Source organism: Ptychodera flava, chromosome 20, assembly GCF_041260155.1.
Source record: "Ptychodera flava strain L36383 chromosome 20, AS_Pfla_20210202, whole genome shotgun sequence".
NCBI classification, from domain to species: domain Eukaryota; kingdom Metazoa; phylum Hemichordata; class Enteropneusta; family Ptychoderidae; genus Ptychodera; species Ptychodera flava.
The window spans coordinates 14,997,855-15,013,581 of record NC_091947.1 but is presented as its reverse complement, the minus strand read 5'-3'; the positions used below and the strand labels follow the sequence as shown (position 1 = coordinate 15,013,581).

Sequence of the window (15,727 nt, the reverse complement as noted above, 5' to 3'; positions counted from 1 at the left end):
AGCACACAAGACCTTATAAGCATCTTTTCAAGGACAGATAAAGCATCACTATGTGAATTGGGAAAATACATACATACATGTTTTAAACTCAGACAAGACAAAATGAAAAAGACAAAGTAAACTATTTATGAACCTTTAATACGTTGACCTCATGTATAGATATTTATATTTATATATATATTATATATACTCTTTCATTGTTGTTTTTGCAAAACCTTTATTGTACTTTATGATCAAGATCCCAACTGGGATACGATTTCAATAAAGGCTTACTTTACTTTACATTTTACCGCCAGATAGATTTTCTATCCGTAGAGAGTTAAAGGAGATCCTTTCTCACTAAAGGTGACGCCGGAAACTTTGAGAGGTACAATGAACCACAGTCCTATGGATAGCCATAATTTCACGAAAACACCCACGTCCGGAGCAAGGTGAACATGTAAAGGGGCAAAGCAAGTAATGGTACCTCCGGCTGGCGAATGCGAACTTAGGAAGAAAGCCAAACATATTTTTCCGAGATAGCACCTGACGTAAAATAATATTCAATCACATGAATCCCTGCGGTACCCACTTTTTGTGTGAACGCAGTCATGGATATTTTTGTGCTTTGGTTACATTCCCGACGATTCGGAATATAAAGCAGGCTGGCACTTTGCTGACACATTCTGGCTTAAAACAAGATCTCAATCAGCAATACGATTATATGAGAGACACGCTTGCAGACATTAGAGATTCCTACATTCATCGAAGTACAATACTAAGAAATACTTGATCAAGTTAAAATAACCTTTTCGGATCGGGCTTGTATAACGGATGTTTGTTAAAACCTTGGTTTTTCTACAATCGGGCTGAATACGTGACGAAAAGAAAACGTTATGTTGTCCTCGGGCCCAAAAGCGGATGTATGCCGTGATACAAGGTGCAAAAAGTAGTTTACTTTCACAACTTGAATGTTCGACCACATTCCAGCAAGATCGCTCGCAGTGAATAAAGTCGTTGGTGGTGGTTTATTTTGAAAACTCGCAGGTCACCAGTGACTGAGTCTTCATGCACAGACACATGTATAAACTACGCGTAGGCAAACAAATACAGTTAACCGCCTAAACAACGCTGAAAGGCCAAGATTGTAAATTTATGGAGGAGTGGAGATGAGATCAGATCTATCTGTCATACAAATTCATTAAGTTGAAATTTCAGATTCAATTTAAACTACCAACTTCATTTTACCACCCACCCCCCTTATCACTACAGGATAAAAGTGTTCCTTTAGATCGAAGGTTTTGTCTCTTTCTGTTCGCATAGCAGCATCTCCTTGTTCTTTGTACTGACAGGTCACAGTGCCGGTAAATTGACCTATTCTTGGCTGAGGTAATGATTAAACCGAAGTATTCTCTTGATCCCCGCCGAATACGCATCGCGCATGCTCTCACCAAATCGGAAACTTGCAGATTCGAGCTCAGCACACTGGCATCACAACTGTTGCATTTTCCTGTTCTGTGTCGACTTTCACAGTGCATAAAATCTGAACTTTCAGGTAAGCTTGAAAATAAGTTATCAGCTTTTGCTTCAGGACTACTTTATATTCAACACAGTTTCTTAAATGTTAATTTCTGCCTGTTTTAATCTATATATAGGAATACAGTATGACATATTCACTGAGATATTTCCTTCCAAGTTCCGGGTTGAAAGAACTTTGCCTTAGTGGGATGGGCGAATGAATTTAAGAAAAAAAGACAACTTTACACGAAATAACTTTGTATCCTAGTTGTCTATTCCAGGTGGTTCTATTTTATCACTGCAGACAAATATGTTCATTCCCTGTAAACGGTGATTTATTGAATGTAGTTTTAGACGAAATCACTCGCTTTCGTTTTCACTGCTATCCAGATACCCCGCAAATGGCAAACGTTTCCACGAGTGAAACTTTATTGAGAAGACCGCAGTCAGAAAGAAGCATGAAAGAGTGTGCTTGTAAAGATTAATTTTTAATTACCGTCAATTTCTGACAATCCTTATGTACTTTTTACAGAGATCATTCAAGTGAAGATAACAAAGATGGCTACAGCTGCGTCGTCAGACACGAGAGAAATAAAACTGTTGACCGACATCAATGAGCAGATACTGCTGTGCGCAATTTGCATGGAACGCTTCAAGTCTCCTAAAATACTACCTTGTTACCACACCTATTGTGAACACTGCCTGACAAAATGGGTTAAAACCAACAATGATAAGCTGATCTGTCCAACCTGCAAGGAATCATGGCCATTGCCCCGTGGCGGAGTACCTGCTATTGACAACAACCGATTCATGAATGACCTGCTTCAGGTCATCAGTGACGTCAACCCTGGTTCTGAACAGACAAAGGATGTCTGTGAGGGTTGTGGCAGCGAAGCTAAGCTGTGGTGTACAGACTGTGGCCAGTTCTTCTGTGAAGAGTGTGTTCGAATTCACCGAACAGTGAGATCATTGAAAGACCATAAACTGATGAAAGTCGATGAATACAATGAGAAAATGGCTTCTGAACACTTTAGACTGATTCAGCCTCGATTTTGTGAGAAACATACCAACACACAATTAGAATTCTACTGTGACTCGTGTCAAATACCAACATGCCTGAAGTGTACAGTAGTCGAGCACAAACCGCCAAATCATGACATCATTTCGATAGACACGGCACTAGAGAAATACATGCCTGTAATGAAACAGTACAGAGGGCAAGTTGCTCAGAAAGTGAACGATGTAAGAAAGGCAAGGGAAAGATTTCGTGACATGGGGAAAGATCTGAAGCAGAAGAAAGTGACTGCTGAAACACAAATTAAAGCAATAGCTCAAAAAGCTATCCAAAACATTAAGAAACAAGAATCGCTCTTGTTGTCTGAAGTCGCCGAAAAATATTCACCAAAAAGTAAACAAATCGAGTCCAAAGTAGAACTAATGGACCATAAACTTGTGGGTGCAGAAAGTATGCAGTCATATCTCGATCACCTTTTAACATTTGGTGGCGCTGTTGACATTATGGCAGCAAAGAAGGTGATTGGTGAACGCGTAGGACAGAATGATGTGACTGAAATAAGTGATGGTGATGAAAACAGTGAATTGGTTTTTAAAGAAAACAGAAATTGCTTACAGTTGACACTTGGTCGCGTTGAGGCAATAGGTATGTAATTGCACTTAAATGGCGTTCGCCAGGGCGGGATTGGATTTATTTTAATGTATCAATGGGTGGGAAAGATGGCATCCCTTTAATTTTGTATCAGACGATGGAGGAATTTTTATTACAACTAGTGGGAAAGACATAACCATGTGTCAATTAGAGGGCATAGGGGAACTTTAGTTACGGTTAGAGGGCGATGGGGAGTTCTTGTCAGGGTGAGAGGGGCATTGAGGAAATTTGGCAGAGGGAAGGGATGGGGAAATTATGGCTGGAAGGCAAAGCTTTTCAAAGCACGGCGGGGAGACAGTTTTGAACAACTGCCCCCTCCAAAATTTTAATTTTGCCCCAAATTCTTTTAAATACTATATTTACACTTACAAAACTGAAAACACATTTTGTAACAAATTCGAATTCTTGAAATAGACTTGTGGGCTGCCCCTGAATTGTTACTAGTGTTGGTGCGTAGGCCTAGATAGCTGAGCTCGGCATTCTCGGTGCGTACATAGGTCGATGAGTCAAGAAAGGTCAATTATATTTGAAATCAATGTGCGTTGGTGCTTTTTGGAAAACGCTGGAAGTGATGATACTTTCGTCTGTAGCTTTCATGATTTTGACTTTGGTTGACGATGTTGGGGCAGAATCTCATGGCTATCTGTATACATAAGTAAAAGATTCGCCGGCAGATGATTTTCACTGATTGCGCTACAGATGCAAAACTGGATCCAAATGTAAATGTATCGCGACATCTTGTGTACTTTCGAGATGTGCACGTCTGTTGTTTTCATAAAGTGGAATGACATCGCGTGATGACTTCGCTGCTTTGGAAATTTGAGTCCGAGTCATCTGTCCTGTAAATGTAGGGTGTAAACAGGTAAAGGTAGAATGCGCCTCGGAGACAGAGATTTTGACTCTCAATTTTTCCAATACTTTTCTTGTTTACCGCTCGAGGGGCTCATTGGAAATCTCTTGGAGAAAGAAAAAATAACGTCTTAGTTTTTTTCCGAAAAAAGTTAACATGGGGATGGTGAGCATTTTGAATTTCATATATTGGTAAATGTAAGATAATTTGTTTCTCTGGCATCGAATTCTGCACGGTGAACATTAATTTCCATTCTTAATTTGTGTAAGAGAATGATTGAAAGTTCCATTGTGGAAAGTTTGAACAAAAATTCAGTCTTTCACTTCGGAGGCGCACTCTACCTGTATCTAAAGTTGATTTAGCACTTTCCGTGCGCAAGTGTCAGGTCAAATATCTACGGTGTAGGCAATATATTAGATGCTTTTAAAATGTCACAATAGTTGATGGTAATTTAAAACTTAGTATGAAGCAAATGAAATACAAATATTTCATGATCAAATTGATATCGTTAAAATTTAATTCAAGCCAAAATGATAAAGAGACCAGTTTATTTTATAATTTCGTTCTCCAGATTCAACACTCCCGAGGAAATTTCGATAATCACAACAAACTGACTTTCCAATTTCAAAAATTTGATCTCGGCTTTATCATCAAATTTATTATTTGCAAACCATTCCAGTCTCGGTATGGCTTTAACTTATTTTTAGTAAAGCGAGAATTAGTACTAGAAGAGAAACGATCTTCTCATAATAATTTCATCAACGATTAAAAAATTGTTTCTTTGGGGGCATTATAGTCCAGTCAATTTAGGGTTTAACCTAGGACTAATTGCAACAGAAATTATTTCTTCACCATGACCTTTGGAAAGGTCTCACTAATGACATATTAAAAGTATAGAAAATATAAGGGGTGCAAATTGGTTAAATTTGCATATATTCAAATTAGCTATATATCGCCTTTAAAATGACTGCTATAGTCACATTTTGGCATGTAAACTGAATTCAAGTGACTTTTTTCATTGCAACACAATTTAGTAAGGTTCAATAAGTTATTTTCTAAATGTCTTGAACAATAAAGAATATGCAAATTGAGTAATTTGCATATATTTACAGTTTTTCATGTTTAAGTTCATATTTAAGTTCATATTTAAACATTTTTTTTTCTCTATGAAATTGTTCAGGTTTTGCAAGAATTACCTAAAACAAAAGAGGTTGACCTAATTTGTATGCATTATTTGCATATTTTAATACAAAATGCCTAATTTGCATAATTGACACAAACGGTCTTCTGTATACAATAAGCCTACAATAGCTTCCATTGACATTTTCTGGTTATTCAGAAATGCAATGAATAAAGAGAAGAGTTTCAGAGAATTACTGTTTAAATAAAAGGAATCTGAATTCTTTCTTTGGATATTCTTCTTTTTTTACGACGATAAGGTTATTCATAAAAAATCATTGGACGTGCTCAAGTTTTTGAAATCAATTGTCATTTTAAGTCATTTTCTCCTACAACATGTTCGATTGTAGTAAATTTTTGAAGGAATATTTTATGCTTTTGGTCATTATCTTCAATGACGATGGAAATATTCAGTTACTAATAATGGATCACCACACTTAACAGTTGTGCCTGTGAATCATCCTTCTCATTATTAAACTATCATTAGTATAAATACGAACATCATTTGAATCACCATGATGGTAGTGGTGATGACAATTATTATGATGGTCATTATCATATCAAAATTTCTTCCTCTTCCTCTCTGTTTACATCTTCCTGTAGGTGGTTCATTTGTTTACAGCCAGAATCCTTTCGTTGACAACAGAAAGTCTAGATTTTGCTTTCTGTCGGGGTTATTCATGCTGCTGCAGTTCATTGTAGAACCCATAAGTATGGGGAAGGATAACTCAATGAAAAGATGTGAAGCATAGGATGATATAATTGTACTGCGTATCATATCAGATCTTAGATGTGCAAGTATCACTCATTGGGCTGTTATGTAATGGACTTCCCATTTGCAGATTATTAGACTTTTGTATTATCACCAATAAGATCGATCACTCAAGGAATTGAGAGTCTGGCCAATCTGAGGTGAGACTTCCATAAGGTTCAAAATACAGGATAACCAATTTTATGATAATTTGATGTCAAAATTTGGTATCCTAATTGACAAACTCGTTAACGGCAGCTTCTGTGATGCAAATCCCTTCACATCTTGGTTTCTTGTTTCACGGTCATGAAAATTTGAAAGAGCAGCTAGACCATGTAACATTATGAAAAGCATCTAGATTTGCTTTTACCAGTGATTTAGATTATCATGATTCAGTCAACAGATTTTTTTCAGTTTTTCCTCAAATGCTATGACTGTGTACGGTAAGATTTAACAGGAAATCTCTCTCTTCAGTCCACTATATGACTTTATATTAATTTTCAATTGTTGTCTTCAAGAAATTTCAAAATTTTGAGAAATGCAGTGTCCTTTGACGATTGTAATGTCTTTCAGCTGATAAAGGAACAGCTTTCCTAATCCATATTTCATGATAATTGGCAGTATAGTATAACAATTGTACCTCTATATCATCATGATCATTATAATTTATTTATCATTATTATCATAAATTTCTGTATGTGGCATGAACAGGCAAGTTGCACACAGTCAAAAGTATATCTGATTTACCAGAGACCACACTCCCTGGTCTTTAATTACATTTTATCCACACTTAATCTATATTAGTAATACGGGTAAGGGTGAAAATAAAAGAAAATAGAGCTGAAACACAAATTTTCTTCAGCCTCCCTTAGTACAAAGTGTTGGTTATTTGGCCAAGCATTTTGGTATGCATTAAGAAAATCCAAATCTTCCAGCAAGTTCCCAATGTTATTGACATTATGCAAATTCTCTAGATAATTGAAACGATCTATACGAATCAATCATTGTTTATTTTTACAGGGCTTTTCATTCTGTAGGCCCTATTAGTATATAATCATTAAAATGAGTTAAAATACACAGAAATAAATAACCATGTCAATTTCTTTGTACTGAGCAAAATGTTCATTCAAGTTATAAAATAGACATCTTTCGATAGGAAGAATTTAAATTATTAAATAACTTAAACAAGTAGAGTCTCTTAATGTAACTTCTCATTTTACTGATAACATAATTAATTAAAATAAGTTGACGTCAATTTGAAAAATTAAAGAAAATTATTTTAATGATCATCATATATGATTTATGCACATGAGGAATCGCTCAAAATTAGGTAAAATATATTTAGCAATGTTAGTAAAAACTTCCAATCTCTCTTTACGATATTGTAAAACCTTTCAAGTTTCAATTATTACATTTAGTACAGTGTAGGCATTTCCTATAAAATCTTTTAAAATTAGTCCTTTGCACAATGTAGATTGTATTAGGCTTTGAATATACCATTCTTGGACCTTGGTATTTAAGGTGAAGAAATAATTCATGTTCCAATTAGAAAAAGGAAGTGACATGGTTGACTTATTGGACAAATGCAAATAAGAATTTTTTTATCGCTGTAAGATATATTTGAAAACATTCCCTGAACTAAAACAAGAAAATGATGTTACGTAGTCATTACAATGTCAGCTTATCTCTTAAATCACTTTCGTTAATAGATTATCAGCACCAGGTTTGTATAGCATCTATGACCCATTTAGCATTTGGATAAATTAGCTGTCTTATGCACAACTTCATTGAATGCACTTTTTGCGATCCCTGGGATCGCCTTTGTTCTAGTCTGTAAGAGAATGACTGAGGTGTAAGAGCCTTTGTTTTCCATTGAAATTGTAATCTTGTGGGTAAATTTTCTGATGAGAAAATCTGGTGCCAACACAGGCCTTTAAACTTGCGATATGTAACTTCCATGACCCTACTAAAATTTAGTTCTAATGATCTCCGTTGTTTTTTAACATTATATATAGTCATTTACTTTAGGTCAAAAAGGAAAAGTAAAGTGGTTGGAGGGGCACATTGCAGTTATGTAATATGAGGAATCTTAAATGATTTTATGCATTGCCTAGAAACACAAAAAGTACATTAAATAATGAAATTGCTTGAATTAAATATCAATTTGCTGAATATATTTTTAAGAAATCTATTAACAGCAACGATTTTTGTTCCCTTTTCTAAGTTTTATATTTATTCAAATTATGCACTGTCTCCCCACTTAACAGTCATTTTGTTTGTCATTCTATACATTCAATACAGAGTGGAAACAAAAACTACTTGTTGTATAGATTAAATATAATTTTTAAGTGAAATGCAGTGGCAGCCATACTTGATTTAGGCAAATTAGAAATATTTCTCGGGGGATAAAATGTATTCAAAAATATTGCCTGGACAAAAATTAAGATAAATGCATACATTACTTGAACATAATGTCGTATTTTTCTCAATTCAATATGCATATTTCTTTTATCAGTGAATGTATTGCTCCCATATTCCGTTTATATCTATACAAATAAGGTAATGTTATAAATCTTAGATTGTATTGGACTTTTAGTATGTCATTCTAGGACCTCTCCAAAATACACAAAGAAAATTAATTCTATTGCAGTCAGAAGTAGCTTATATAGTTATTAATTAGGGACATACAAAGAAAAACGAAGTGTTGTGGCGGCCATATTGGATTTATGCAAATAACGAATATTTCTATGACGACAAAAATTTTAATCAACATTGCCTGAACCAAAAACAAGGCAATAAGCCCAAAACCGCATATATCATGTTTAGCCAAATATTTTTAGTAGCAACATTCTATCAGCACCTAGTTTGTAACCATAATCTTTTTACATATATGCAAATTAGGCATTGTTTACATTTCTAGATTGTACGAGGCTTTTAGTATGTCATTGTAGGGCTTCTCTGAAATACACAGTGGATAAATAATTCTAATTGCTGTCAGAAGTAGCATAAAAATAGTTATTAATTGGGAAAAATACAAAGAAAAGTGAAGGTTGTGGCGGCCATATTGGATTTATGCAAATTAGGAATATTTCTATGAAGACTAGATATTTCCATCAACATTACCTAAACCAAAAACAAGGCAAATAAGCCAAAAACCTGCATAACATATCATGTTTAGCCAATTATTTTTAGCAGAAACATTCTATCAGCACTTAGTTTGTACCCATAATCTTTTTACATCTATGCAAATTAGGCACTGTTTACAATTCTAGATTGTACTAGGCTTTTAGTATGTTATTCTAGGACTTGTGTAAAATACAATGTGAAAAATTATTCTATTGCTGTCAGTAGTAGCTTAAAAATAGTTATTAATTCGAGAAAAACTAAGAAAAGTGAAGTGTTGTGGCGGCCAATTGGATTTATGCAAATGAGGAATATTTGTATGACGACAAAATATTTTCAACAACATTGCCTAGACCAAAAAGGAGGCAAATAAGCCAAAAATCCCTAATCAAAAGCATGTTTAGCCACATATTTTAAGTAGAAACCGTCTATAAGCGACAGTTTTATACCCATGAGCCCCCTTTACATTTATGCAAATTAGGCACTGTTGCACCCCTTAGATTTTATTATACTTTTAGTATGTTATTTCTAGGACCTTTCCAAAATGCATGGTGAAGAAATAATTTCTGTTGCAATTAGTCCTAGGTTTACCCCTTTTTTGGCTTAGATTGACTGGACTATTAAGGCTACCAACTATATAAGTGCACACGGCAGGCATTTTTCAACAGGCCATTACTCATGATGGAAGTAGATACGTGTTGTTGATATCTCCAGTTTGATATTAGTAAGCGGTTCTATTTAATAATTATCTGTGTATATCTATTTTCTTCCGCCAACATTGTATTTAAGACTTGTACAAAGGTGTCAATAATTAGTGTTAGCATAGACCCTTGGTATAATCTTTTTACATTTACAGCTTTAACAGTTCAAATGTCGATTTCGTAAGTAATAAAACAAACAATAAGTGATATTATGAAATTATGCTCCGCTTGTTTCAGATAAAGAGAGTTCAACAGACAGACAACGTCTGACGTCTTCCTCTAAACGGTCTGCAAGCGAAAGAAATCAATCTTCCTACACATTAAGGCAGGAGAAACTGTCAGGAAAGGCCCACAGTATAATTACTGATAATTTACATAGAAGTCCTTCCGAAAACACCAACAGTGACACGGATGCAGTACGCGAAAAGATGCAAGGACGTGGGAGACGTGAACGTAAAACAATCACTCTAGATGAAAAAGCAATTCGAAAATCGAGTAGAGTTGATGCCATCGTTCCCGATGACCCCTGCAAGGCAGATGGTTTAGAAGATCTTGACTGTGCCATATGTCTTGATAAAATAAGGATCCCAAGGACATTACCATGCAAACATACATTCTGTAGGCCCTGCTTGGAAATTTTAGAGAAAGCACAGGGACCACGCTGTCCGGTGTGCAAAGACGTCCATGGAAAAATCACTGGTAACATGCCTGAAGGAAAAATGAATGATCTAGTGGATAAGCAACGACGTCTTCCAGGATATCCTAATTGTGACACCATTGTGATTACGTATATCTTTCCAAGTGGCATACAAGGGGTAAGACAAATTGAAGAGTTTGGATATTCATCTTGATTAGTGGATATGGTATTTTAATAAATTTTGCCGAAGAGAATGATATTTATGTATTATGAGTAAATAGAATCAACCAATCTTTGCATTTTACACAATACGGTATTTACAGCTGATGCTTGCTCCAAAAACTTACGATCTCTCTTTGTATGTATCGTCGTCTACAGCGAACCAATAATAACCCAATTTCCTAATACAATAATATTTGATTTTCACATGGAAACTTGGAAATAACGATTTGGAACTAAAGACGCTAAAAAGGTGACCAGAGGCAATTTTATTTGAAGTGGATAAACATTTGTGAAATGTCATTGTAAACGTTAGCCATATCACATTCCAATGACGACAGACATATGCCAAAAGTAACGTACTGTCACTGAAATTTGCTACTTCCACTACTTGTGCAAGTCGCTCTTCACATCTCTGCTGCCATGTCATCTGCTTTTATCGATATAATGCCTCTTCCTCGGGACCGTGCTACTTTTACGAGCAAAGGCGATTGCAAGTGGTCGATGTACGCTCAGAGTTGGGCGGAGACAAGGGCACCTGACACATGGCATCAACGCTATTACTCGGACACAAAATAAGTAGCCCTCATGTTATGACAAATCAAATTTAATCCTGCGAGAGAGCTAATTTACACCAGGACTTTCACAGTCGTCGCCATATTTCCTTTTCCAAATAAAGTTTTATATGGTCAACATTCGAAAATAGCTTCAAGTAAAACCATCCACAAAGAAACTGCAAATGACGACCAAAGAACGCAGATACTGCCACCATAAAGGCTCTGTGGCAACATAGGATTGTATAAATCCTTTCACCCTTTGACATTTTTCGACATTATTTGTCTTACATCTTGCCTGAATGTCACTAAATCACCTAGCAACGAATTTAGTCCTGTACACACTTCAGCCATATCCCCGCCAAATCGAATGTGACATTCTGGCAATAGACACATCTATTAGTCTAATAACCAAAATATTGAATACACATTATCACTTCAATTAAATCACATGTCTCGACCAAATGATTTACGTATTCATAAAAGTTAAACCGAATCAATGAAATAATCGACGGGCCGCATTGTGAACGGCGAAGAAAAAGAATGGCATGTTGCAAGTTTGTAAAAGCGTGTCGTTTTGATGTACTTGATAGAAAGGAAAATTCATTTTAGCAATAAACCTGTATACGTCGATATGTCTATTCAAAATATTATGTGGCCGCGAAATGTCACGGATTGCATCACATTGTCTCCGGTCTGCAGCAAGTACTAAGTTCAGAAATTCCCTTTTCGGATGACAAGCAAATGACTAGTTTATGGAATAGACCAATTCAATTTACCCATCGAAAAATACACCTTTAAATTCAAATAGCCGAATATTGGTGGGCCTTTCTTGCTCATTCGATATCAAAACATGAGTCTATTTTCTTGCTCAGTCAATGAGAGTTTGATCTTCCGAATAATATGCAAAATTCTAAGGGAGTTAAAATATCACCTCTCCCAAAGTACCATCAGTATTTCTTATCAATTTTGCGCTATTTCGGCATAATTGCGTGGGAAGAATGTATTTACCTTTCTTATCATTCAGAGGTACATACATTATCACACATTTTATTGAACGTTTTATACGATGCTGTCAGATTGCAATATGTTTCTTGTACTTACCAGTACTTTATTTAATTATATGTTCCTAGTATAGGCAATAAAATAAGTCAATCATCAGACCTATCTAAGGTCAGTTTATTGTCTGATTTTCTTCAAATAAGGGTGAAATGAAAGCTGCCTTCGTCACATGATTGACAAAATGGATGTGCATGTTCTATTGCAGAAAGAGCATCCAAACCCTGGAAAGGGGTACTCTGGTACAAATCGTACTGCATATCTACCTAACAATGCTGAAGGTCAGGAAATCTTGAAACTGTTGAAGATTTCTTTTGATCGTCAACTTACTTTCACCATTGGTACATCAAGGACAGCTGGACTTAAAGACATGGTGACTTGGAATGGTATCCATCACAAGACAAGCATGTATGGTGGACCTATGCTGTAAGTTTTAGCCTGTGATGAAAACAGCTACTAATCTTCAAAGCACTTAGATTTAAAACATGAAGATTTCAAATGATTTTGTTAAAAATCTTTCTATGGGGAGAAAATATGATATTCTATATACTGCATGTCTTGAAATACTTACCTTCACTTCCCTGGCAGAATATTTTGATATTGCATTTATTTGACATTGAGAATAACATTTATCGGAATATGTGTCACATTTTCTTCATAGCCACATTATGATGTCTTTCTTCTTGGTCTTGATACATATCACATTAGGAAAGGCATGCGTTTGCACACTGTGAACGTATTCTAAGCATTGCGATCGACAGGAATACCTAACCCAGGGTTAGAAACATTTTTGATGTCCACACTGAGAAAGTGTGACCATTTGAACGGGAAAAAATTTGCAGTATCGAATCTTCAATAATTTCATTGTTTCCTTCCAGGAATGGTTACCCAGATCCAGACTATCTGAATCGGGTCAAGGAAGAGTTGGCTGCTAAAGGTGTAAAATAAGGAATTCGCCATGCAATTATGACAAATTAACCACTTATAAATTTTACAGTGGATGGCATATTTGCATCTTATACACCTACCTACCCACCTACCTACCTAATTACGGCAGACGGATAAATTCTACCATACAAATCAATAGTTTATCATTAGAAAGTCTTCCCTATTTTGTAGAGAGTAGTATAAAATTTTGATGGTGTTATCCCAAAACATGGTGATACTAATATTTGACGCAAAAGCCCGTCGCTATTTAAGAGACAAACCATCCACTCAGATTATGAAATATGGCACATCACAAACGAAATGATGTTTTAAAGCTTATAAAAAGTACAGATGATCTTTGAACGATGATTCCTTTCATGAAATTCAAAACATTGATACTACTGAATACGATGGAATAGACATTTTTGTTCCTGTACGTCTGTTAGGTTCAGCTTGTAAGCCTCACAATCTGAAACTACATTTATCTTTTTCGCCTGGTCCTACTTATGATAGAATCGGTACTGCGGCACAACAAACGCTTTTGGATCAGACTGCAGATGACGAACGAAGTTAAAATAGACTGGTTCCGACTTTCAGTCCATCTATCCTGTGACTGTAGAAACATAATATCTTTAGGTACAGCGTACAGTTGTGAACAGTGAACTGACTGCTGTCGATTGATGCGTGTTACATTTTCCTATACACCACTGGTATTCATTCCTGGTTATGCTCAGTGCTTCTATGTCTGTAGTGTCTCTTTTCAGCTCAAAAATGAAAATAAGATAACGAAACACGATATCTAATCATTTTTACGAGAATTTCGGATGAGAAGCAACGCATTTTGTTACCATAAGAAGTCATTGAGAAAGGAAGTGAGAAAACTAGAAACAGATTCCGCAGAGTATCAAAACGCGCAAAATATGTTACAGTATTGGGGCCTTATTAGCTATAAAATAAAATCAGAGATCAAAAGAATGGTTATAAAAGAGAATTTTATTTTTTTATTTTTTTCTACTCGTCTGTAACGACTTAAGTTTATGATACCATTTGAACTAGTTTCACTGCGATTTGAAAACACGGTGAGAGACTAGTATGGGTATTGTTAACGTTGACAACATCAATATTTCACTTGAGATTTCCGAAGTAAGTCTGTACATACAGTACAAAAATGGCCATTCATATTACACTAATATCGTGACACGTTCTTGTTAAATTCTGCTCGGAAAACATAACAAGGACGGACTCCTTACAGTCAATTTCTTCATGTATGCAATCCTAGATATCTGTTTATTCATGGCAGAATAGATTAAAGCAATGTTCGATGATTTATCTAAAATACAAGACAGAATAACATGGCGGAAACATGTAATGATATCGTCAAGCATGTGGTAGTTTGCTTCTTTTGAACTTTGTCTTTAAAGATTTGCTCTATTTTTGAATTAGATTTGCACTACTTTTGAAGTAGATCTAGATTTTACTATATTTGAAGTAGATATGTTCTTATTTTACAAGAGCTGATTCCTTCCAGTCACATTTCTTTATTTATACAATCCCAGATACCTGTCTGTCCATGATGGTACACTAGATTAAAGCAATAATCGATTATTTACTCCGGATACTAAAATAAAACACAGAAAAACATGACGGAAACAATTCATGATATTGTCATGTTAGAGGTACTTTGCTTCGTGGGAACTTTGTCTTTAAAGGTGCCCGGGGAAAACAGAATGTTCAAAATCCATTTGGAATAATAGATGCGAGAAACCGAAAAAATCAGTCCTCTTCATAATTTGACTTTTAGGAATAGCTAGTTCCAAAACACCATGCCATGATCAATTATAGACTTATTTGATTGTCATTAGTGCCTGTAAAGCTATTTATTTCAGAACCAGAGGCATTGAATTTGGATATCAGAGGGCGTTAATTTTTGAGATAATCAGTGTGCGATGATGCATTTAATATACAGGAACTGAATTGATCAGATTGCACGGACTGTGAATTAGATTTTTACTTTTTAAATAATTTTTTTTCTAATTAGATTTGCACTATATTTAAATTAGATTTGTACTTTTTAAATGATTTGTTCTAATTAGATTTGCACTATTTTAAAATTAGATTTGCAATTTTTTGAATGGGATTTATACTATTATTGATTTAGATTTGTACTAATTTTGCATTGTATTCGTATTAATTTTAAATTAGATTTGTACAAATTTTGCATTAAATTTGCATTATTTTTAAGTAGATGTTTAGTATTTTTGAAGAAGATATGTACTAATTTTGAAGTAGATTTGTACTATTTTTGATCCTTTGATGGCATGTCAAAATTCCCATTTCATGATGTAGTGCAGTAAATGAGTTTCGAGATCAGTCCCTTGCATATCAGAAATAAAACTACTTTAGCGCTTCATTAACAATAACGCATTCTACCCATTTATGAGCCACTGTAAAGGATGGACCATACATAAGATATGGTAGGGTTATCACGATGATAGCATGCTATGTTTTTGCCCCTCTTAAGTTCACTGATTATTTCACAGAGTTTTCCCCAGCATGCAAACTGT

The 15,727-nt window shown here is 35.1% G+C and overlaps 1 protein-coding gene across 1 annotated transcript; it reads left to right on the top strand.

Moving 5' to 3' along the window:
- Positions 1–1,440: 1,440 nt before the first annotated feature.
- LOC139120127 (E3 ubiquitin-protein ligase TRIM56-like) lies at positions 1,441–15,293 on the top strand. The gene is made up of 5 exons (XM_070684230.1): positions 1,441–1,534; positions 2,030–3,157; positions 10,005–10,582; positions 12,445–12,662; positions 13,115–15,293. The coding sequence occupies exons 2-5, from the start codon at positions 2,056–2,058 to the stop codon at positions 13,182–13,184; spliced, it is 1,968 nt and encodes a 655-aa protein (XP_070540331.1). The 5' UTR covers positions 1,441–1,534; positions 2,030–2,055; the 3' UTR covers positions 13,185–15,293.
- Positions 15,294–15,727: the final 434 nt, after the last annotated feature.